Genomic DNA, 24,123 nt, shown 5'->3' on the forward strand with positions numbered 1-24,123 from the left:
AACTCTTTTAATATTGTAGTCTCCCAAACTCACAGTACAGTGCTCTGCACCCAGTAAGAGCTCAAATAATGCAGTGGATTGATTGGATGAGTTGGGTCTCAGGCTGAACCCCCAAATGCCACTAGTGTTAGGGAAGTCCTGGACCCCATTATTAGCTCCCCTTCCACTTAAGCCACTCTGACTCAACTCCACAAATTTTGAGTGATTTTCATGATGCATTCCAAGTATTGGTGATGGTAATAATGAGCCAAGATTGCTTGGATTGCTGATTACCTGGAATCATTTGTTCTCTGTTTGAGAAATGAATAGGACAGAATGAATTGGAGCATCTACCTCTTGGGATAAAGTTGTATCATCTACAATCCCTTTTTCAGCAGGATCTCCGCCACAAAGTTATGCACCCCATTTGGACAGATGAGTTTTAAAGTAGTGAATTCACAGGTCTTCTATTCTTTTGACTCTATTTATTGCCATTGTTCTTGTCAGTCCATCTCCCCCGATTAGACTGTAAGCCCGTCAAACGGCAGGGACTGTCTCTATCTGTTGCCGACTTGTTCATCCCAAGCGCTTAGTACAGTGCTCTGCACATAGTAAGCGCTCAATAAATACTATTGAATGAATTTTTCATCTTGAGAGGCTACCCCAAAAGCAAGTTTTACTTCTCCAGAAACTGAATTTACAATAGCAGAAATTAACCCAGATCACACACAATGTTCATAAAGTAGTGGCTGTATAATTGGAGAGTTTAAGTCTGGAAGAGTTACAAAATCCAATTTTATAATAATAATAATTTTGGTATTTAAGTGCTTACTATGTGTCAACTACTGTTCTAAGCGCTGGGGTAGATACAAGGTAATCAGGTTGTCCCATGTGGGGCTCACAGCCTTTATCTCCATTTTACAGATGAGGTAACCAAGGCACAGAGAAGAAAGTGGCTTGCCCAAGATTACACAGCAGACAAGTGGCAGAGCTGGGATTAGAACCCACGTCCTCTGACTCCCAAACCTGTGCTCTTGCCACTTGCCACTGCTTCTCTGTAGTCCCTCTAGTTTAATAGTCTGTCATATTAAACCTCCTCGCAGGATTGTACCTAAGTTATTTATAAAGCTAGGGAATGTAGGGCTTCTGTTTCGTTCAGCCACTTGATAGAAGATCACATTTATCCCCGAAACCTAATTAGTAATTTATTACATCACAGTCCATCGTGGTATTCCACTTTTGGCCAGACCTTTGTAAATATCAAAGTAGGTTTCGTAATTGTAGTTACAAATAACTTTGCCTGCAAGTTTATGCCCTTAAGTGACAAACACACCTATCACTTTATTGTTGTGGTTACCATTGCAATTTGAGGACAGAATACTGAGTTCCTTTCAAAGGCACATGAAGCAGACCTAAAATATGACAATCTGCAGCTTTAGAAGAAATTTCAGAGCCTTCTAGGATGAGAACTAGGAATTTAATTCTGTTCCTTCATTCCCTCCCCACAGTTTCCTTCCCTACACCACTCTTCCCATTTCTTTTTTTAGGACATAAATGTATCATGAAGAAATCTAAAATGAGCAGAAGAACATACCCTTAAATTGGGGACTCTTTGACCCACATGGGGGCTTCTGAAAGCAGTCAATTTTGGCTGAGAAGTTTAGCAATCGAATGTTTTTATCACTAGCTCCATATGCAGTCAGTAATTGTACACATAAAAAACGAAGAGACTTCATGTACCATGGATCAAGTTTTTGCCTGCCAAATTTGCTTCTCCTGCCAGTTATGAGCATGAGAGTAGGGAGGTAGAAGGGAAAGAGGATAGCAACTAAATCCCTGAAGTCTGAGCAGACTCCAGGGCACCCACGTATACTATCACACTGGTTCAAAATTGTATTAGAAGGAAAAACAAGTAAAAGTGTGCCTTTTTTTGCAATTTGAAATTTAGCACATCTCATAGTACCCTCTTTCATGCAGCAAAGTCACCAAGCTTATTGATAGCTGACAGAATGCCACAATGGGGACAGGGTGTGTGTGTGGAAGGTGGGCGCAGGGAGCCAGTGGAGGAGACCCTGCCCTAAGAAAGCCCCACACCCTCTAGATTCTGCATATGTCCTGCTTTGAGCCCCCCCCCCAAATATTTTTTAGGGTTTACAAACTATAAGAACCCTTTGAAAGTGTGAATTTTTCAGTTATACACGCTCTTTGTTACAAGCAGTCTGGCCTAGTGATAAGAGCTGGGGCATGGGAATCAGAGGGCCTGGTTTCTAATCTCCACTCCACAACTTGTCTGGTGTGTGACCTTGGACCAGTCACTCAACTTTGGTGTCTCAGTTACCTTATCTGAAAATGGGGATTAAGACTGTGAACCCCACGAGGGACATGCACTGTGTCCAACCTGATTATTGTATTCATTCGATTGTATTTATTGAGTACTTGCTGTGTGCAGAGCACTGTACTAAGCACTTGGGAAAGTACAAAATAAAAATAAACTGACACATTCCCTGCCCACAATAAGCTTTGTATCCCAATGCTTAGTGCAGTGCCTGGCACCCCAGAGCTTAGTATAGTGCCTGGCACATAGTAAGCACTTAACAAATACCATAAAATAAAAACCTTAAGGGTGACTTTATAAAACTGTCAAATTAAACCAGGTCATTTGATCCGCCCCAGTAGGGTTGGCTAATGGATCAGATGGTTAGTCATCAATAGTCACGTGATTGACCACAGCTGTATATTTTTGGATTTCCCTAAGCTGTCTGGACATCAAAACCTACTAAAAAAAACAGCTTGAGTTTAGTCCTGGGCAATTAAGCAACCGATCAAGTGAAAGGAGAGTATGTTTGCTTCCTGACTGGTATTACACCAACACTTTTTCGACGTCTGACTAGATGGTGCCAGCTGTAGCCGGATGTGTCTACTACTCCAAAGAACTGTAGAAAATGTGGTACTGTAACTGCTTAAAGAGAGTCACCACGTTCTTACCTATAAAATACACCCCCAAGTCACCAATACCTGGTTTTTCAAGTTCTTTAAGATTGAGTCAGCTTGGTCCTTTAGGTAAAGAAGATGCTGAGAAGCAGGGTGGTCTAGTGGAAAGATTATGGATCCTACATGTCAGGTGACTTGAGTTCTAATCCCGGCTCCACCACTCCCCTTCTGTGTGTCCTTCAGAAAGTCACTTAACTTCTCTGTACCTCTCTTTCCTCAACTGTAAAAATGGAGAGTCATATCTGTACTCCCTTCTCCTCCTCCACCTGTGAGATCCAGATGAGACGGGGTTGTGTTCAGTCTGCTTCTGTAGTAACCTTTGAGCCCCTCAAGGGACAGGGACTGTATCTAATTCCTACCTTGTATTCTCTCCCAGTGTTTAATATAGTGCTCTGCTCCCAGTAAGCACTTAATACTATTACTATTACTACTAGTAGCATCCTGGTGATTAGGACAATGCTTGTGACACAGTAAATGCTTAATAGATGCTACTTATAAAGTATTTTCCTTGAACATTGAACAATTGTCTTCAAATTGGTGAGGGGCAAAAAATCTAACCTTGGATGTGATTTGTGCAAGGCAGTATTCCTATTTAGTATTTAATAAAAATGCCAGATATGTAATTCCCTAGTCATTATGTAGCCTAAGCATGCAAAAATCAATCCAGGAGCCCAGCTCATTTTTTTCACCATGTTCCATAACTGCCGAGCTACACCACTAAGACAGCTAGTTCGTGAGGAACCATGTCTAAAGAGTAAAAATATTTGGGGAATTTTAAGATATATTTGTTCAAGTACTATCCTTCTATGAAGCAGTGTGGTGTACTGGATAGAGCATAGACCTGGGAATCAGAAGAACCTGGGTTTTCATCTCAGCTTTGCTTGTTTCTCCCCCAGCGCTTAGTACAGTGCCTAGAACATAGTAAGCACTTAATATTATCATCACTTGTCTACTATGTGACCTTGGACAAGTTATTTCAGTTCTCTGGGCCTCAGTTACCTCATCTGTAAAAATGGGGATTGAGACTGTTAACCCCCTATGGGATAGGGACTGTGTCCAACCTGATCAGCTTGTCTCTATCCAAGCACTTAGGGCAGTGCTTGACATGTAGTAAACACTTAACAAATCCCATCATCATCATCATTATTATTATTAATAAGTATATTTACTTCTTGATAGGAATCATTAATCTAATTGAAGAACCTAGCTAAAATTTGCACTGGGACACAAAAGATTGTCTTTCAAAATAGAATTCTGGCAGTCCAACTTAATGATAGACTATATTTTTTCAAGATGTTGAAACAGGGAGTTTCCAACTGCGTGCCAATCTCTGTGAAGAGAAATAGGAATTTTGTTCCCTCTGGAGAGGAAACTGCAATAGTACCCAACAAAATTCTTGCTTTTGAGCCCTATCCCAGTGAAAGTAGAGCCAGCCAGCTAATCTGAAATTCTCCAGAAGAAGCAGCCTTCTTTTATTAAAATCAGAAACTTTGGCCACTAGGGAGACTGAGTCAGAGTCTGCTGACATGGAGAATGTCTGATTTGTTGTGGGAAAACTGTCCTTTAAATATTTATCTGAGCTGGGCCTCTGGGTTACTATACTAGGCTTTTTAAGAAGTTGAACTGTTTAGCTCACAGTTATGATAATCAGCACCGTGGGGCTTTTGTTGTGCTGATGAAAAACTTCTGTTAGCACTTCATGCCTCTAACTTCTGAATTTCTAATGATGAAAGGATTTTGCACTCACATTGTTTAAAGCAAGAGAATTTATGCTGATGGCAGACCAGAGCTCAAGGTAAGGGATCCAAATCTTTGTGTTAAAGACCCTGAGGAGACCGGCATTTCGACTCTGATCATTTTGAGCTTGTATCCGAATTAAACTGCTTCTTTTGAGGCATTTTACATCCCAAAGTGGAGGTTTTTAAATCTACTTCCCCCAAAACATCCAGGAGAAATGCTGCGTGTTGAGGTTTTTGCTGCTGTTCCTCTGTTTCTGTGTATGTTTCAAGACATCCTTTAACTTTTCCTGACTCCTTGGTCTCCTCTTCTTCTCTATAGAGGAAGTAGAACTTTTTTTTGTATATGTTGATGAGGTATTTTTAACTGCCACTTAGTGCAAACCCAGTGAGAGGATTTGCCACTCCTGATGCAAACTATTTTGGTGATAGTTATATTTGATCATTAGCCATCATAATAGCAATAATATATCTTTATCCCAAATCTTCTAAGTGCAACCCTGCTGGTTTGGAAGAGCCCCTGACCTCAACGTTTGAACTGGGCCACTTTATTGGTGTTTAGAAAATCATTCATGGGGGTTTGGAGCTACAGTTTTGTCAGTAGGTTTCCCATTGGTGAAATATTGGTTCAAAAAAAAAAATACAGCATTTCTGTAACTGACTAGAGACAAATTCAGATGTGTTGAGCAACCCAGTCAAGTGAAGAGCATCTAGGAAATGAGCATGTTGCTCATCAAAATGAGCATCTAGGAAAAAGCATATTGTTATCTAGGAATTGATTTTGCCGAGTAGAAATTGTGCCTGAGTGAACACTGCAACTGTGAAAACAGGAGTGGTGTTATCTGGTGTATCTTAACTATAAGACCAATTGGGAGTATAATATTTGAGAGTTTGATCCAAACCTTTTGAGAGGCTCTTCCATCATTTTCAAAGGGAGATTCCATCGTCAGGTGTTGACCTAATAGAAAGAGGAGCCAACTCTGTACTCTCCCAAGGGCTTAGTCCAGTGTTCGGTACACAGTAAGTCTTCAGTAAATTCATTCAATCATATTTATTGAGTGCTTAATGTGTGCAGAGCACTGTAAAAATGTGATTGATTGAAAATTGATTGATTATTCCTCTGGGAATAATAAGACCAAGTTCTAGTCCTCGGTTGAGCCTCTCCAGCAGGATGTCCTAGGGAAAGTCACTTAACTTCTCTAGGCCTCAGCTTCCTCAACTGTAAAATGAGGATGAGAATAATACATATCTCTCCCAGGGATGTTGGGAGGAGGAAGTGGGGTAATTGCCATAAAAGTAAAAGTGCTACTCAAAAACAAGGTATTGTTATTAGTTTTAAAGTTCAGAAGACTTTCATTTTTGATGTGCTCTGAATGGCATACTTTATTTCATAAAAAAGTGTATATGGTCTGTAAAAAGTCCCAATTCTCTGTCCCTCTGAAGGATATGTCAAATTTGATTGACTCTAGTTGTCACAGAACCCAAGATTAAGCACAGTGTCATCATCTATAAGCGATATATTTTTATCCTACTCCATCCCCTGGTGCCTAAATTTATATTCCCCTCAAATTATGGGGGAATCAAGATCACTGTATTAGTTAAATATCAATAACATAGTAGGTGGACAGAATTGGTTTTTAGGTCCCATGCTATGAATTGGTTTTATTAAATTAAGCAGTTGTGTGTAGTTGCTTTTGCCAGTGGAATCTGTTTTTCTTAAATCCTTTTTAAATATTGACCTCACAAGTTGTCCTGACTTGTGCCTCCTATTACCCCATTTAAGAAGCTTTTAGTCTATTGTTATTTATACCATGTTGGAATACAGGATACAACTTGGTGCCACAAACAGAAGTGGCTGGAAATAAATACATTGTAAATGGAGCAACGGTGTCTTTTTTTACTGAATGTCTGAAAGCTCCAATAGCCTCTGAATAGAGTACAGAGTTTTATTTTGCAGTGGGTCAAATGCTGCCTTTTTTTGTTTGTTTAAACAGGTCTTTGTATGGTTAGAATTTGTTACATGGTTACAATTCCTACCATTATTTGTAGACCCCATTAAATGTCCACTGGTGCCAATTCATTCAACCTCTGCAAAAGAAGGCATTTGAAAAATGCTCTTAGCACTATATGTTCTTTTTGGGCAGTGCTGTTGGCACCATATGTACTTTTTGGGTAGTGCTGTTGGCACCTGCTAGGATTACCCCCCTTCCAGAATTTTCTCCCAGTACTGCTGTTTTTTTAAACAACCCAAAAGGTCAGTTGCCAGTGGTTTGCAGGCTCCCACTCACATCCTCTCAGCCATGCCACTCTTGTTCCCACTTGGGCAGTGAGTGCAACAAGCGAGGATTCTTTCAGCCGTATTTATTGAGCACTTACTGTGTGCAGAGCAGCACTTGGGAGAGTACAGTACAACAATGAACAGACACATTCCCAGCCCACAGTGAACTGACGGTCTAGACAGTAAGGGGTGCACACTGGGAAGTGCATGCAAAAATCTGATGGACGTAGAAACAACATGGCCTGGTGGTCACAACATGGGCCTGGGAGTCAGAAGGACCTGAGTTCTAATTCCTGCTCCACCACTTTTCTGCTGTGTGACCTTGGGCAAATATCTTAGCTTCTCTGGGCCTCGGTAACCTCATCTGTAAAATGGGGATTCACACTGTGAGCTCCATGTGGGACAGGGACTATGTCTGACTTGATTAGCTTGTATCTACCTCAGTGCTTAGAACAGTGCCTGGCAAAAGTAATGTTGATGCTTTGCCTTAGCACCGTAGACCAACAGGCATTTGCCTGGGAGGCTGCCTCAATAGCTGTTGAGATCTTTGCCACCCACACTAGCCCAACAATTATGGGATTCCAGATTAACCTGCTCACCATTTGTGTTGCCTTAGGTGGTTCGTCCTTTAGAAACTTTCACCACCTGATGGCGGAATCCCAGCAGACTTTTCTCTTCTTTTTTGTGCTTAATATAACAATTGTGGCATTTGTCAAGTGCTCACTATAAGCCAAGCAGTGTACTAAGTGCTTGCATAGATACAGAATCATTCATTCAGGCAGAGTCCTGTCCCAGGTGGGATTCACAGTCTAAGTAAGAAGGAGAGCAGGAATTGGATACCCATTTTACAGATGAGGAAACTGAAGCATAGAAAAGTTGTAAGTGGCTTGCCCAAGGTCACCTAGGAGCCAGCGGGAGAACCAGGATTAGAACGCAGGCCTCCTGACTCCGGTTTTGTTCTCTTTTCCACTAGGCCATGCTGTTTCTCATAACCCCTCACCTCCCTCACCACAGTGAAGTATAGGGCAGACATCTGGAGACTTTTGATGACAGGGCAGCTTTATCTATTCTTCTATAAATGATTGAAAGATTCAGAGCTTGTGACAAATACCTTCCAAGTGGTTGTGTTTTGAGTCCTATAATCTTCTTTTTTGTTTCAGCTATATGACAAAATTAACACAAAGTCTTCACCACAAATCAGGAACCCTCCAAGTGATGCTGTCCAGAGAGCCAAAGAGGTAAGAGGCTTTTAAGATTTGTTTGGGTCTCTTAAATATCACTCTCATGGTTGTGTCATAGTAAGTGGCATTCTTAAGCCTTGATTTGGGGATATTTGCTGGGCAAATATTTTCTTGATGAACATCCTGATCATACCCTGTTGAGAAGTTATGCTAGTGTATAGAACAGTGCTCTGCACAAAATGCTCAATGAATATCATTGACTGATTGATCACTTCAGGCATGATTTTTCTGTTTTGGTTGGTCTGTTTTCTAAATGCATTACCTTTAAACAAGTGGTCTACCTGAATGTATTCTAGAGTTTACATACTTCAGATATTATCAGGAAACACACCCAAAGCCCAAAGCACAGTGGCCTAGCGGACTTCTCTGTTTCTCTTCATTTTCTGCATCCCATTTAATAAGTCACAAAGCCTCTCTGTTCTGTGTTCTCAGCCTCTTCATTCATTTTGCTTCTCCCCAGTTTATGAATAAAAGATATGGCATCATTTTACAGGATTAAATGTGCTGTGTAAAATTGAGTTCTTTAACGAGTAAATGTAGAGGAGCCAACATAAGCCAAAAAAGGTAATTAAATGGGTTGGCTCTTGAAACAAGCCAAGAGCAGCTAGATTATTTTAGATGATCAAGGCGACACCGTAGAAGATATTTTAAAAAAAAATCATAATCTGTTCCCCATGGGCTTTAAACCTAAAACCTGCAATCAAAATCTAAAGTTCCCTATCAGGGAAAGGGGTTAGTTCGCACTGGAATAAAGCTCCCTGTGGACACTCTGACATCTGGTTGCTTGGTGGCTACAGCAGGTGGTCCTGCAACTTGCTCCCCTCAGAGCTCAAAAAAGACAACAAAGCCACTGTAGACTGCCCCACTGCACCTCGGTAATCTCCAAATGAGCGGAGACCAAGCTTCCCAGAGACCCACCCTGCGCCTGACAGGATGAGCGCCAGCCAGACTCCATAAAGAAATACATCACTGTGAGCTGCATAGCTTATCTATCTTCACAACTGCAGCAGACACATACCAAGTTGACAGCCCCATAAAACCTTGCTTTTTTAGACTAGGGCTGGCTCTCCAAAGCAATAGCTTATTTTCTCTAGCTGTCTTCAAAAATAGAACAGGCTCTCAACTAGCTGAAATCAGGGACTGTGTGAGGGAAGGCATTTTACTGGGACTTCACAGCTTTGGGGGGAATAGGACAAAGCCCTAGGTAATCCTACGCACTCATTGTTGCTGGCTAGAAACAGGCCAAAAGCTGAATCTCGGCAAAATGGCAGCTCAAATTCTGAGTCACCTCCTGCTGATTCCCTCCCACTACCTTCCCTTGGTCTACTCAAGAGTAGACCTGAGGCCTGGGAAATAAGTGTGTGTCTGTTTGGGTGTCTTTGTGTTTTTCTCTCACCCTCACCCCCTCTCTTTTTTTCTCTGGGTGTATGTATCTTTCTAGCTGGAGCTCACCTAAATGGTCACTCAAATTCTGACTCATCTCCAATTCCCTCCCACTACCTTCCTTCGGGCTGCAGCATCCCAAACAGTAAACTTGAGACCCGGATAATTAGCAAGCTCACGTGTTTGTGTGTGTCTACGTGTGACTGTGTGTATGTATATGTTCCTCTCACCCCCTCTCTTAGCTCTCTGGATGAACCTTTCTTCATTGTCACTCCTCTGGGGCTGCCTGGCTCTGAGTGGCCTTGCTATGTTGGTGACTATTTCCTCACCTGCCTCTTCGGAAGTCTTATGCCTCAATCCCCTCAGTTCAGTACGTGCAAAATAACAAGGTAGTTCATAGACCTGGGATGGTGTAGGTGTGGTCTTGCCTGAAATAGATGAATTAGATTGTCAGTGTCCATTCAAGGTCCTGTCACTCTGAAACCGTTTAGAGACTAGCAGTTTGCCCAAATTGACTGGGTTCTTCCATTACTATGTAGATCATTTGCGTATATGTAATTTCAAGTTGCAAAATGCGTCTTTAGCCTCTTATCCTGCGGCATAGCCTAAAGATTTGAAGTTGGTTGCGATAAGGTGTGTTATTGAACCCTTCCTCATTAAGTTGGACCAGCAACAGGTTATTTTGCCTGCAAAGGAACAACGTTTCTCCCTCTAGTCTACGGGACAAAATTAAGTTGTACATGGGCCAAGTTCAACTTGGAGAAAAAAAGGTACTACTTTACCAACTATGGAATTTGAAGTCAGGTCATGTTTAGTAATTTTGGGAAAGGAAGAAATCATTATTTGAGAAGATGAATATGCCAAGGATTGGTGTGCCCAGCGCTGGGGAAAGGAAGAAAGAGGAAAGCCACCAAAAAAAAAACAACCTACAATGTTGGTTGAATTCTCTGGCAGTCAGTCCTGGGGAGCATTGCCAGAAGCAAAGTGCTTTGTTTTTACTGCCCGGGCAGTTGAGTTTGGAAGATAAAATAGATCAAATCATACTGCCAAGAAAATCAGTTAAATGCCTAATTTCCTCCTGAAAAAGACTATTACTGGGAAATGTTTTCATTATGGTTTTATCTTTTAATTAAATTTATATTTGTGATAGTGTAAGCAAATTGCTAATTTTGACTGTAGGCAACATTTTAACTTTTTAGTGGGAAGTTTTTTCAAAAGTCGTTTTAACTGCAGTATAACTTAAACCTGTAACAAACCTTTCATACTCTTCATATACTCTTTGCCCCACCCCATAGTCGTATTAAATCATATTTACCTGGATAAAAGCAGGAGTGGGAGAAAATTTATGTGTGGTTTTATTTGACTGAGCTCAATTCTCTCCCCACTTGTATAAATAGTGTGCGGGTAAAGGTGGTATAAACTAGACATAGTGGTGATCCATTTATGTTGCCCACTTTTTTGCCCTTTAAACCTATGTAGAACAGAACTGACTTTTCAACAAAAGGGAAAATTAGACTCAGCGAACTTGTAATAGAGCTAAACGTTCAAGTAGAAAACTTCAATACTTCTCAAATTCACTCTTTCATTTGCAAACAAGAAAGTCACTGATGAAGTATTTTGGCTTTTCATTTATTGGTTTCAGAACATTTCATCGTTTCAGAGTCACTTAATTCACACGCTTTTAGTGTTCATTCATTCATTCAATAGTATTTATTGAGCGCTTACTATGTGCAGAGCACTGTACTAAGCGCTTGGGATAAACAAGTAAAAACAAGTAGTGTCTGGCATTGGATATTGAAATCTTATAATGCTTTATTTCAACACGTAAAAGCTGTTAACTGATGACATTCATGCTGCTTATGTTGTAGGTATTGGAAGAAATTTCATGTTACCCTGAAAACAGTGATGCAAAAGAACTAAAACGTATTTTAACACAACCTCATTTCATGGTAAGTACAGTTCTTCACATGATTTTTTCAAACAGTTCATTCTTCCATTTCAGAAGTGGTTAAGAGTGACTCTTTGATATGGATGAAACAAAAATTCATATATGATGACATAAGATTGTGTGGTTTTTGTTGTTGGTTTGTTTGTTTTTTAATCAGTCTGCTGTATAAGAGTTTATCATGTTTCACCCTTGGTTACAGTGAGAATTTATTTTGTGGGACTGGTTATTTTCTACCATTCGTTTTCAAAGGTAAAACATGAGAGGACTTGGGCTCTGTCACATTCAGCCTGGGACTTCCTGGAGTGTTATTAGCTTTAGTTAGAGACAGCTCCACATGTCCTGGAACAAGCTAGAGTATAGAAACAAAGTTTTGGGGTCAGGGAGGAAAGGAAGAGAAAGGGATGGGAATGAAAGGATGGAGAAAAACAGAGGTAGAAGATAATTATAATAATAATGATGGTATTTGTTAAGCACTTACTATGTGCCACACACTGTTCTAAGCATGGGGGTAGATTCAAGTAATCAGGTTGTCCCATTTGGGGCTCACAGTCTTAATCCCCATTTTACAGATGAGGTAACTGAGGCACAGAGGAAGTGAAGTGACTTGCCCAAGGTAACCCAGCAGACAAGTGGCGGAGCCGGGATTAGAACCCAACCAGGGACTGTAGCCAACCTGATTAAGCTTGTAACTGCCCCAGCACTTAGTAAAATGCCAAATCAGTCAATCAGTGGTATTTGTTGAGAACTTACTGAGTGCAGAGCCCTGAACAAAGCATTTTAGAGAAGCACAATACAACAGAATTAGTAGAAATGTTCCCTACACATAACATCTACTCTCAAGGTAAAGAAGAGCCTATAGGCTGCTATTATTTAAGGTAATGTCTGTCTCCCCTTCAAGATTGTTAATTATATTGTTCTCTCCCAAGCACATAGTACAGTGCTCTGCACACAGTAAATGCTAAAAAAAATACAATTGATTGATTAATAATGCCCTGCAAATAATGCACTATGACTAGATGTGATCACCTTATCAACCTTAGTTCTGGTAGATAAATACTGCATCTGCACTTGAACTGGCCAGGTTTCCTTCTCCTGGATTATAATTTCAGATACGTAGTTTTGATTTGATTTAAGTAGTCACCAAGTTTTGTTTTTGGCTGAGGAAAATTGTGGAAGTATCAACCTATCATGTGATAACGTGGTGATTGTTTTGAGGGGCCTTATTTAGTGAATTAATCTATAACTTTCTGATTCAGGTTTCATTTCACACCTTCTAATCAGATCAAAGCATAAGCTCTGAGTTTCCATAATGGATCAAGTGCTAGTGTTCTCTCTCAGTTTCTCTATCTGAGTTAGATATTGGATCATTCAGGGACCAAGATCTACTTCTGAGAAATGGGAGTGGGGTGGGAGGGGGGACAAAGTCTGAAAATTGAAACAATAAAGGCCTAGACAAGCAATTCTAGGTTCAGTATGGGAGGAGATCTTGATTGAAAATCCTGCAAATATGTCCAGATTCCTTTATATTCAATAGACTATGACTTTGAAATATTTAAAAATGTGCCCGGTAATCTGAGAGTTATTTCAAAAGTGTCTAGCTGAAGTGGATTTGCCTGTACCACACTCCCTAATGAAGAATGATAATAATTAGTATTAGTAATTGTGTTATTTGTTAAGCACTTTCTTTGTGCCACACACTGTATTAACTCTGGGGTAGGTACAATAATCAGGTTCTTTATGGGTTTCACAGTCTAAGAAGGTGGGAGAGCAGGTATTGAATCCCCATTTTCATTCATTCATTCAGTCGTATTTATTGAGTACTTACTGTGTGCAGAGCACTGTACTAAGCGCTTGGAAAGTACAATTCAGCAATAAAGAAAGACAGTCTCTCCCACACCGGGCTTACAGTCAATCATATTTATTGAGTGCTTACTGTGTAAAGAGCACAGTACTAAGCTCTTGGGAGAGTACAATATAACAGAGTTGGTAGACACATTCCCTGCCCACGACAAACTTAGTGGAGCAGAGAGAAGTTGCTACTCTCCTAAGGTCACACAGCAGGCAAGTGGAGGAAAGGGGATTAGAGCTGTTTTCACTAGACCAGCTGCTTCTAAATGCGCTCTGCTTTGATGCAGCCCTAGAAATCTCTTCATTTACATGTGTAAACTAGAGCATCTGTAGCTAGTCTGCCAGCCAGAAATGTGGAACTGTTCGTTATGTCAACTCTGAAAGGAAAATGACTCATTTGCCATTAGTAACATCAAAGAAGGATTTTTTTCAAGCCTTTCTAGCCCAAGTCTCAGTTGACAAGCCATGATCCATTCAGCCCCATACATAATACATATCCAACAAAGTAAACTGGGCTCTCACAGGCAGAAGGGAAAGGAAAAGCTCATTGTGGGCAGGGAATGTTTCTACCAACTCTATTGTACTCTCCCAAGCGCTTAATACAGTGCTCTGCACACAGGAAGTGCTCAATAAAGACTTGTTTGATTGACCTCATTGCCATGGGGTGATGCAGGTCTCAGAGAAATACCAGCATCCAGTAGAATGCCCTTCCGGTCAAGTTGGGTTTTGTTTTTTTTAAACTGCTAACGGCGCTAGCCCAAGAAAAACACTTCACAGCAATTTTCTATCCAAACCAGCCTCCTTCAAAGCACGATATTTGGGAAGGAAACAGAGAGTTAGCTCTCCCTTCTAGACCTCTGGGGGGGGTCCGGAATGTAGATGAGAAGATTCAGCTCAATAACATTCAGAAAAGCTGTAGTTTTCATAGCCAACCCTGTGTCAAATCTGGTCATCCATGTATGCAGAATTTTTAAGGACACATAATAACCTGCAGATTTTCTGAGACAGGATCCTGGCTTTTGCTTTTGTAAGTCCATTTTTTTGCACCAGAAAACTGAAAAAAATCTAGTTTTCTTGGTAGTCACCAAAGTTTGGAATGAGTTTGGTGGGTTTTTTTAACATAACATGGAAACCATGTCTTGTCTAAGCTGGATTTATATTGAGTTTATCTGCTTTGGGATTTGGGGGGAAGTGCTGTGTACAAGCAAAAGCAAGTTATTTCTTGGTCGCTTGGGCTGAAGCTTCTCGGTGGGATTGCAAGCTCTGAGTCTCTCGATTCTTTTTCCCCACAGGCCTTACTTCAAACTCATGACGTAGTGGCACATGAAGTTTACAGTGATGAAGCATTGAGAGTTACCCCTCCTCCCACATCTCCATACTTGAACGGAGATTCTCCAGAAAGCGCCAATGGTGACATGGACATGGAGAATGTCACACGAGTGCGGCTGGTCCAGTTCCAGAAGAACACAGATGAACCAATGGTATGGAGAAAAAAATACTGTAAAGGGGCACGCTCAGTTAGTGTAGTTGTGGTATTTGTTAACTAAACTGAACTAAGTGCTGGGGTAAATGCAGGATAATCAGGTCTCTAATGGGGCTCATAAAATAGGAGGGAGAAAGGGGGTTGAATCCCCATTTTGCAGAGGAGGGAACTGAGGCACAGAGAAGTGAAGTGAATTGCCCAAGGTCACACAGCAGACAAATGGCAGAGCTGGGAAAGAGTGTGCTCTTTCCATTGGGCCACACTCTTAATTATGGTTTTTAGTAAGCATTTACTATTTGCCAAGAGCTGGGACAGATACAAGTCAGTTCAGATACAGTCCCTGTCCCACATGGGGTTCACAGTCTAAGAGAAGGCAAATTTTAATCCCCATTTTACAGATGAGGAAACGGAAGCACAGAGATGTTAAGCGACTTGCCCAAGATCACACAGCAGGCAAGTGGCAGAGCAGGATTAGCACCAGATCCTCTTGCTCCCAGGCCCAAAAAGGGACCCAAAGAATATGAATGTATTAAAGGGAAGCAAACGTAGCCCAGTGAGTCCGTAGCCCAGTAGCCCTGTGAGTCCGAATGACTTGGCTTCCAGTCCCAGCTCTGCCACTTGACTGCTGTGTGACGTTGGGCAAGTCACATAATTTCTCTGTCCCTCAAGTTACCTCATCTGTAAAATGGGGGTGAGGACTGTGAGCCCCATGTGGGACATGGACTGTGCCCAACCTGATTACCTTGTAACTACCCCAGGCACATAGTAAGTACCTAACAAATACCATTAAAAAAAAAAAGAAAATTAAAGAACAGTGATAAAAGGCATGAGGCCCAAAACATGCAGCAATGGATCAGTTTGGGCAGCCCTGTCTATAGAGAACTGAAGTCAGCCTGCCTTGGCATTCTCTGCTTTCCATCACAGGACTGTAAAACAAATTTTTTCAGTTAAGTTCCCCATTTGGTTAGTATTTTAGATCTTTAAAAACCACTCTATTAAGCTTAAGGCCTGTGCTTTGCACGTTGGGTTCCATGTTGTAATGTTTGGGTCTTGAGGCAATTTTGCAGGTGTCATTTTAAAAATAAAATACATAACTTCAAATCAAGTGGGAGAGTGGGTTCTCCAAATTGCGGTAGGTGAGGTGAAAAAGAAAGAAAAAGTTATTGTAAAGTCTAGACCCTTGCGTCTTATTTTATAACATAGGAGCCTGCTAAGAATAGCCGAGCATTGATTGAAAAGCTTAATTTTTCCTAGTTAACGAACAGCAACTAGTCTTTCCAAAATAATGAAATAGTTGGGCTCTAAGAGCTGTTACATTTGTTTTTGCAGGGAATCACTTTGAAAATGAATGAACTGAACCATTGCATTGTTGCAAGAATTATGCACGGGGGGATGATTCATAGACAAGGTAATCCTAGCAAATAAGCTTTTTACTCCCACATCTCAGTGCATTATCTGAAATTGATTCTAAAGTCAATAACCAAGGATCAGTTGCCAAAAACTTTTTAGGTTTGATTTCAGACTCTGTATATGTTTCCCTTGTTGTGCCCCATCCCACGTGAGTAGAAATTGTAAGAGAAGCCGCGGAGTTGATGTATTGCTTGGATACTGTGATATTTCCAGGGTGAGATTTTAGAGGTTTGGTTGAGAGGACTGAGTACTAACATTAACTGACTTTTTTTAATGGTATTTAAGTGCTTACTATACACTGTTCCAAGCTTGGGGGTAGTTACAAGTTAATTATGTTGGACAAAGTCCCTGTCCTGCATGGAGCTCACAGTCTAAGTAGGAGGGAGAACAAGGGAACTGAGGAACAGAGACTTTGAGTGACTTGCCCTAGGGTACACAGCAAGCAATTATCAGGCCCCTACTCTTTCCACTAGGCCATGGCAACTTGTAGGCTGTGTTGATCTTTGCCTGTTATTTCCCTTCTGCCTCTTTTAGTGCAAACATTTTTACTGTTCTCTAAGGAAAACTTCTGTGTTGGTTATAGTTGTGGTTTATTTAGTGATAATGATGATCTGTTGCTTTATTTAATTGTTTTTTAATCACTTGTCTAGTTCTAGATCTTTGTTTCTCAGGGAATTCATCCTGGGTTAAAACGCATTTCTTCTCCCCATCAATAGGAAGCAATATCCCATTTGATCTTTCCATAAGTAAATAGTAACCACAACATCCTGTCTGTTTTCAGTTGACTTGATGTCCATTTATTAGACTTCACACAACACCTTTTTATGTAGTTTCTAACCAAGGCAGTCCTTATATTTCAGTTCCAATTGTTATGGAATTTTAAGACACTTCAAATAAAAAATCCTCTCCTGTTAGCTTATTTTTTTATTTCAAAAATATCTGTGTCCTTTTGAGTTATGTCTTTGAAATAGAAAAGGCAGTTAACTCAGTTACCACATCATTTTTGTCTGTACCAGAGTATAGACATAAGTATGTTGCCAGTGAGTTGGCTGTGAAAATTTCTGCTAGACATTCCATTGTAACTAAACACACATCTTGATGTACTTTAATTTGAGGGCCTTATGGGCAGCGAACATAGCTACCAACTGGGTTTTATTGCCCTCTCCCAAGTATTCAGTACCACACCCAGCTCTCAATAAATACCACTGATTGATGGAATGAGATAGACACCCAAATGGCCAGTTCTTTTTTTTAACTGATTCCTCCCAGATATTTTGTGTTGGACTGGGTTTTGTTTCCACTCCTTTACGTACATCTGTGATTTTTCTCTTCCACTTGGACCATTCCGGCAGTGTTTTTCCTCAAGAGCAGCAGTGAAACATTCTGAGGAAAGATTCCGTGGCTGAGGGTGGCAGAGAAAATGTGTGGAGCAGTTTTGCCAGAGAATTTCAACAGCCGTAGAATTGGCATTCTCTTAGGGAAAATTCCCCAAGAAAGCCCTCTCTCACCAACTAGAAAAAGTAGACGGGGACCAACCAGCCTGCCTATTCTTATTCAAAGCACCAGTCAGCCCTATTTAAAATGACCTCTCCTCTAGGAAACCTTCCCTGACTAATCCCTCACCTTACCATCTTATTTCCTTATTTTTCTTCCTTTCTGTGTCACCTAGGCACTGAGGTACTCACCCCACCCCTGCAGCGTGTTGGTAGTTAGTTGTATTTATGGAGCACTTACTGTATGCAGAGCACTGTACTAAGTGCTTGGGAAAGTTCAATAAAACAATAAACAGACACATTCCCTGCCTACAATGAGCTTACAGACTAGAGGGTGATCCAGTGATGCCAACGATCTTATAACCACAAAGCTACCAATGGCAGCAGCCTTTCTGCTTCTTGGAGGCAGTGTGCAACTTGGACCAACTGGAAAATATGATGTTTTATTTGCAGAAATCCTTTTTACAGACAGGATCAAGTTCAATCAGCTGGCATGTCTGTGATCAACATTTTTTGAATTCAGCATTTTGGCTGGACTGGATTGTAAACAAAGGATTGTTCATCTGGATGAAATGTTTTTCATTTAAAATCAGTGTGATCACCCTTGATATAGAAATCAACAAAGGCACAATTCTCGGGAACTTCAGGCAATTTATCGCCATCATCCCCATCCAAACCTCTAATTTAGAGGGAGGAATTTTCCAGCTCATTTTCAAGCTTCAAGCAGCCCATTGACGAGATTGAGTGCCAGCTACTCTAGCATAAAAGAATGTCTTTTGAACGTGTTCAAAAGGCACATTATTACACATACATGTTACTATACTGCATAATAAAGCACATTTATCCATAAATGTTGTTATACATATATGAACAATAGGTTGGTGAAGTAGTCCAGTTTCCATAGGAAGAGTAATTTGCAAACACCAATTTTACTGCAATGATCTTGGTGGACAACGCATCTATAATCACTAAACTGCAGGTCTGGAGGCCTTGGTGTGCAGGTGTAGCCAAAAAAGCCTTATATAGTTCAGCTAGTTGGGAGACCCCTCAGGTAAATCTCTGACCACTTCACCAGTAGATTGGCAGCCTTGATCTTGTCCCTCAGGCCATATTCTGCCCATCCCCGGTTTAAGACGATATGCAAAGGGGATTTCCTAGGTCATTGAAGGGCTGGTGTATTTTAGATCAGTAATTTGCTTCTGAACCCCCAAAGTTAGTGATTTATTCCTACCATAAAACTTAAAGTCCTGGTTCATCTCCTAGCTAGAGTATTGTAATTCTAACCATCCTGCTCACCCCGTCACATTTTCTCTAACTCCAGACCTCAGAAGGAAAGAACACCTTCTGTCTTCTTTATGATGCGGCTTTCTTCCTTCAACAAGGCTTATCCTGACCTAATTTTGCATGAGCATTTATGTCCATTCGCCTGTGTGTGAGAAACCTCTTGGACAACGTACAGAAAGCAGAGTCCAATTGGTTGTACATTATGCATTTGCGTAAGTTTGTCCTACAACCAAATTAGAAATAAACTCTTATCTTTCCCTATTGCACTAGTCTCCTCACTCGTCTGCTCATTCCCTAGACTGTAATCTCATTGTGGGCAGGAAATATGGCTGTTTATTGTTATACTGTACTCTCCCAAGTGCTCAGTACAGTGCTCTGCACATAGCAAATGCTCAATAAATATGATTGACTAACTGACTGGACTCTCAGTCTCCAGCCTCTCCCCAGTCCAGCCTGTACTATAAACTGCTGCTCGGATCAGCTTCCCGAAACCTGGCTCAGCCCTCATCTCACCTCAATCAGTCGTATTTATTGAACGCTTACTGTGTGAGCACTGTACTAAGTGCTTGGGAGAATACATTATAACAATAAGCAGACACATTTCCTGCCCATTCTCCGCTGGCTTCCTGTGTCAGACTGTGACTGGCTTCCTTCTAGACTGTGAGCCTGTTGTGGGCAGGGATTGTCTCTGTTGCTGAACTGTACTTACCAAACGCTTAGGACAGTGCTCTGCACACAGTGCTAAATAGATACGAATGAATGAATGTTTCTCTTCCCATCAAACCAAAACTCCTCCCAGTCAACTTCAAGGCTGTCCACCACCTGGCCTCACCTTACTTATCTGCTCTGTCCACCCACTAACCCCCTACTTAAAGTCTTCATTCCTCTTAAGCCAAACTTCTAGCTGTACCTCACTCTTAACTTTCCTACCTCCACTATTTCACTCACACCCCATTTTCACTCTCTCCCAAATGTTTCCCAGTTAATTTTCCACCACCCCAAGCTTTATCATCCCTTCAGCCAACTCTAGCACTTATGACTTATTTACACTTCTTAGCACTCATATCTGCTCAGTTTCTTTATTTTGACCAATCCAGTTGTAACTATTTTTATGTTTGTCTTCCCCATCAGGGGGTACCCTCTTGGCAGGCAGGGAAAAGTCACTTTGCTATTCTGTACTTCTCAAGCATTAGTACAGAGCACTACCTCAAGTGGGCTCACCATAATTGGTGCTGTTACTATTACTATCACTACTATTACTTTAAATTGCTCAACTTGTTCTTTTTGAAGACGTCATACATATAGATCTGTTACCTCCTTTCATCCCACAGGCACACTCCACGTAGGTGACGAAATCCGAGAAATCAACGGTATCAGTGTAGCAAACCAAACAGTGGAGCAATTGCAAAAAATGCTGGTAAGTGACTAAAATTTTATTTTTATAGCTGCCCTTTTTAAGAGCAAAGTCGAGTATTTCCTTTGGCCGTCTGAAGTACATCTGGCATCATTTATTAATGTGGACTTGCCCTACCTTCTTGACTACAGACCCTGGAAAACCTCATCCCCATGAGGGTGTGGATAGCTCACCCCCCTCCTCTTCCCCCTTGCAATCCGTCCCCAGCACCCATTTCTCACTTAACAGATGTATCCGGGCACTTTTGCCAACAATGTGCCCTTGTGACCTAATTACATGCTAACCTCCACCTTCCTGCCAGAAACCATTTTCAGATGTATTCCATATATACCCTGTGTGGTTGCTGTGGTCGGGCTGAATTGTTGGTTGTGGCTGCATCAGGGTAGCTGAATCACAGTGGGAAATCCGATCTCTCCCTGAGGCAGGTGCTGAAGTGAGCCATGGGTTGGACAGGCCCCACCCTCGTAAGCCCTACACAATGACCCAGGTCCAATTTGGCCTTCCACATCTGTTCACTGGGGCCAGCTAAGCCTCAGCGAAGAAACGCATCGAGAGGCAGCTGAGATCCCCCTGATTATTCTCATCTCTCGCTCACCGAGGAATCAGGATGGGATGATGACTGTTCCGTTTAAAGCAATGTTAGTAGGGAGTCAGGAGTTCCCAGCTTCCAGGAACACACTGGCACTCATGTCCTACCCCTACCCATCGCCTCCAGTCACCTGATCCGCACTATTCCTAGATCCGTGTGAGTGCTAACATTTACCAACACAAGTTTGAAAAAAACAGTAGGCCTCGCAGACAGGTAATGTATAGCAAGCAATTGTCTTCTAGGGAACCCAGTATAGAGTAATTGTTAGCCTCTCGGTGAGCGAGATATCATCTTCCTTAGCAAACATTTCCAGATATCTAGGTATATTATGGGTTTGAAAATGTTGCTATGGGCATTGAGATCATGTGTGAGGGTGCGTTTGTTTACATATGTATATGTATATATGCTTGGAGTTCCCTTTGGCTCCAGGGTTACACTGCAGGTGGAGCGATTGTATGGATAATATGTATCAGTGAGTGAGACAATCTTGTCCATTTGTAGACTTGGTCTGTGGAAATACAGTACCGCCATTTTTCTGGCCCCTTATTCTTTGGAGTGATTATCGTTCATAACCAATGGTTAAGAAGGGAAAGGTACACCTACCACCAACATAATAATAATGATGGTATTCGTTAAGTGCTTACTTTGTGCCAGGCACTGTACTAAACGCTGGGGTGGATACAAGCAAATCGAGTTGGACACAGTTCCCACTTTACAGATGAGGTAACTGAGACAAAGAGAAGTGACTTGCCCAAGGTCACAAAGCAGATAATTGGGGGAGCCAGGATTAGAACCCCTGACCTTCTGACTTCCAGGCCCTTTCTCTATCCTCAACACATGCTGCTTCCAACATGACTTGTTTTGGAGTTGTTCCTGAAATAGTGGTGATATTTTAATCTAAGCCATCCACATCTCTCTTGCCCAAATTCCCCTGGCTTCAGTGACACATGCTGTGAGATGACCAACAAGGGAAACGGCTCCAGTCTTTGGTCACAGAATATCTCTCTGAGACCTCAGCAACAGTAGACACCATACACAATTTTCCACACACATTCCGGAAAGACCGCTCCCACACAGTACATCTTGGACGTGACTTCAACGGACCCACACAGCCTCACCCAGCGCTATGATATCGACTCCACATCCGGCCAGCCCCTGTGCTTCAAGTGTTCTCATCATCTTGCCAGGCATCGATCAGAATGGGCAGGATGTGTGTGGACATGACACTTGAAGATAGTGTAGTGGAGTAGAAAAAATGAAAAACACTCTGCACCACAACTAGCGAACTGCATTTACCCTGAAGCCCCCTTTTCCTGAGCTAAGCCAGTGGAAGAACATGGCAGTCAGACAAAAAAAAGGGAAAGCTTTATCCTGCTTGACATGTCCTCCTGCTGTTTGGTACTGAGTCTAGATAAATGTTTGTGAGTGTATATGTGTATGTATGTTTGTATACAGTTCTTCAATAACACAGGAGTGAAGTTATTGAAGGCACTCAAGTTAACACTCCCAATGTGGTACATATCCTTCGACTTCATTGGGGCAAAGTCTTCTCTTCTGAAAATTGCAAGATTTTCTATAACATTTAGCATTTTGTTCATACAAAAAGATCATCAATTCCCAGAAAATAATTGAGGGAAAACTGGAAGCCAATGGCTGAAATGACTAAAAGCCCTTAAGTAAAATTAGAACAGAAATTTCAAGATCACTGAAAACTCATGATGTTAATTAGCTGAAACCATTTGCTTTTATGCTAATAGGAGATGATGTGTCTCCTTGTGTTTCAAAGTGAACCCATATGTTTGTTGCAGTTTTCTAGATATTCCTGAAGGTCTATTTTAGGAATCGCTCCTCTCAGATGGCCTGCCCTGATTGCTTCATAAATAGAGTGGTTTCTTATGTGTTTATTTGCAACATTTGTTTACAAAGAGAGGGAAAAAAAATTGCTTTTCTTTCTCCAGAGGGAAATGCGGGGGAGTATTACCTTCAAGATTGTGCCAAGTTACCGCACTCAGTCTTCATCCTGTGAGGTAATGAGTTTAATGAACCATTCCCTTCTCCTCTCAGACCTGTAACTAATTTCTTGCTGATGGCTGACTGTTATTGCTTTCTGGGAAATTGTTTCTGCCTTTGCTGTTAGATCCCGCACACCAATTTTACAACAAAGATAACGGAACAGAGAAGTAGGCCCCAACCCACATACTCTTTGCGTCACACGTTCATTCCATCAGCACCTTAAATGAACCCTTTGCAGCCTTGACTATTGAGCAAAAGAGAAGCCGTATGAAATGTCTCCGGGCTTAAAAAAACAAACATTAACTTCTTGAGAAAATAAGAGTCACACTGGTAATAATATTTTCGGGAAAGTAATTTGACTTCCTTTATCAAACGACTTCCTTACTCGTCACCATTCCACGAATTTGATGGGTCTCTTAGTTTCAGACTTTATAGAGTTTTTTCAGTGTCCTATTTTCAAAATAAAGCTATACTAATAGATTTGTCTTTGGCTGCTCCCTGTAGTTAAATTTGTTATTTCAGTGCAAAATTGAGCATTTGCATTGACTAGAGAAAAATAATTTTACCTTTTAACCTTTTAAAGAATTGTTAAAACTGTAGAATCTTTGGTGCTTTTAAGACAAATCTTTCAGCTCTTCCAAATAGTATCTATGAACACCCAGAACGTCTCTCTTAGATTGGAATAGCTTCCTGAGAAACGATGAGAATTCTCCTCATAAGGTTTCATAGATTGCCAACTGGATTAGGGGTTGATTATTGAATCAGAGTTTGAGATTAGAATGTCATTACCCCTGATTTTAGAAGAGACTGGTTTGGAAATACAGTGGCATGAATACTTTATCAGTGGTGATATTGTTTCTCTGAACTGGCTGTTGTGAATAAATCCTAAATAGGATGTACAAATGCATTAATGTCAAATTCTCACTTACAAAGTTAATTTTTTTGACTAACAATTGTGCTGTTTGTTAATCACTTACTGTGTGCTAAGCACTGTACCGAGCACTGGGATAGATACAATACAATGAGATCAGAC

The 24,123-nt window shown here is 41.1% G+C and overlaps 1 protein-coding gene across 16 annotated transcripts in view; it reads left to right on the forward strand.

Annotated features, from left to right (window-relative positions):
• CASK (calcium/calmodulin dependent serine protein kinase) overlaps positions 1-24,123 on the forward strand; it is a 321,131-nt gene that overhangs the window by 269,658 nt on the left and 27,350 nt on the right. For all 16 annotated transcript variants that reach the window (XM_029046417.2, XM_029046418.2, XM_029046421.2 and 13 more), the window contains 6 exons: positions 8,145-8,222; positions 11,477-11,557; positions 14,697-14,885; positions 16,217-16,295; positions 20,406-20,491; positions 23,036-23,104. In XM_029046417.2, coding sequence (XP_028902250.1) covers positions 8,145-8,222; positions 11,477-11,557; positions 14,697-14,885; positions 16,217-16,295; positions 20,406-20,491; positions 23,036-23,104 — 582 coding nt within the window. The remainder of the gene's footprint in view (positions 1-8,144; positions 8,223-11,476; positions 11,558-14,696; positions 14,886-16,216; positions 16,296-20,405; positions 20,492-23,035; positions 23,105-24,123) is intronic.

This window comes from Ornithorhynchus anatinus, chromosome 18 (assembly GCF_004115215.2).
Source record: "Ornithorhynchus anatinus isolate Pmale09 chromosome 18, mOrnAna1.pri.v4, whole genome shotgun sequence".
Taxonomy (NCBI): domain Eukaryota; kingdom Metazoa; phylum Chordata; class Mammalia; order Monotremata; family Ornithorhynchidae; genus Ornithorhynchus; species Ornithorhynchus anatinus.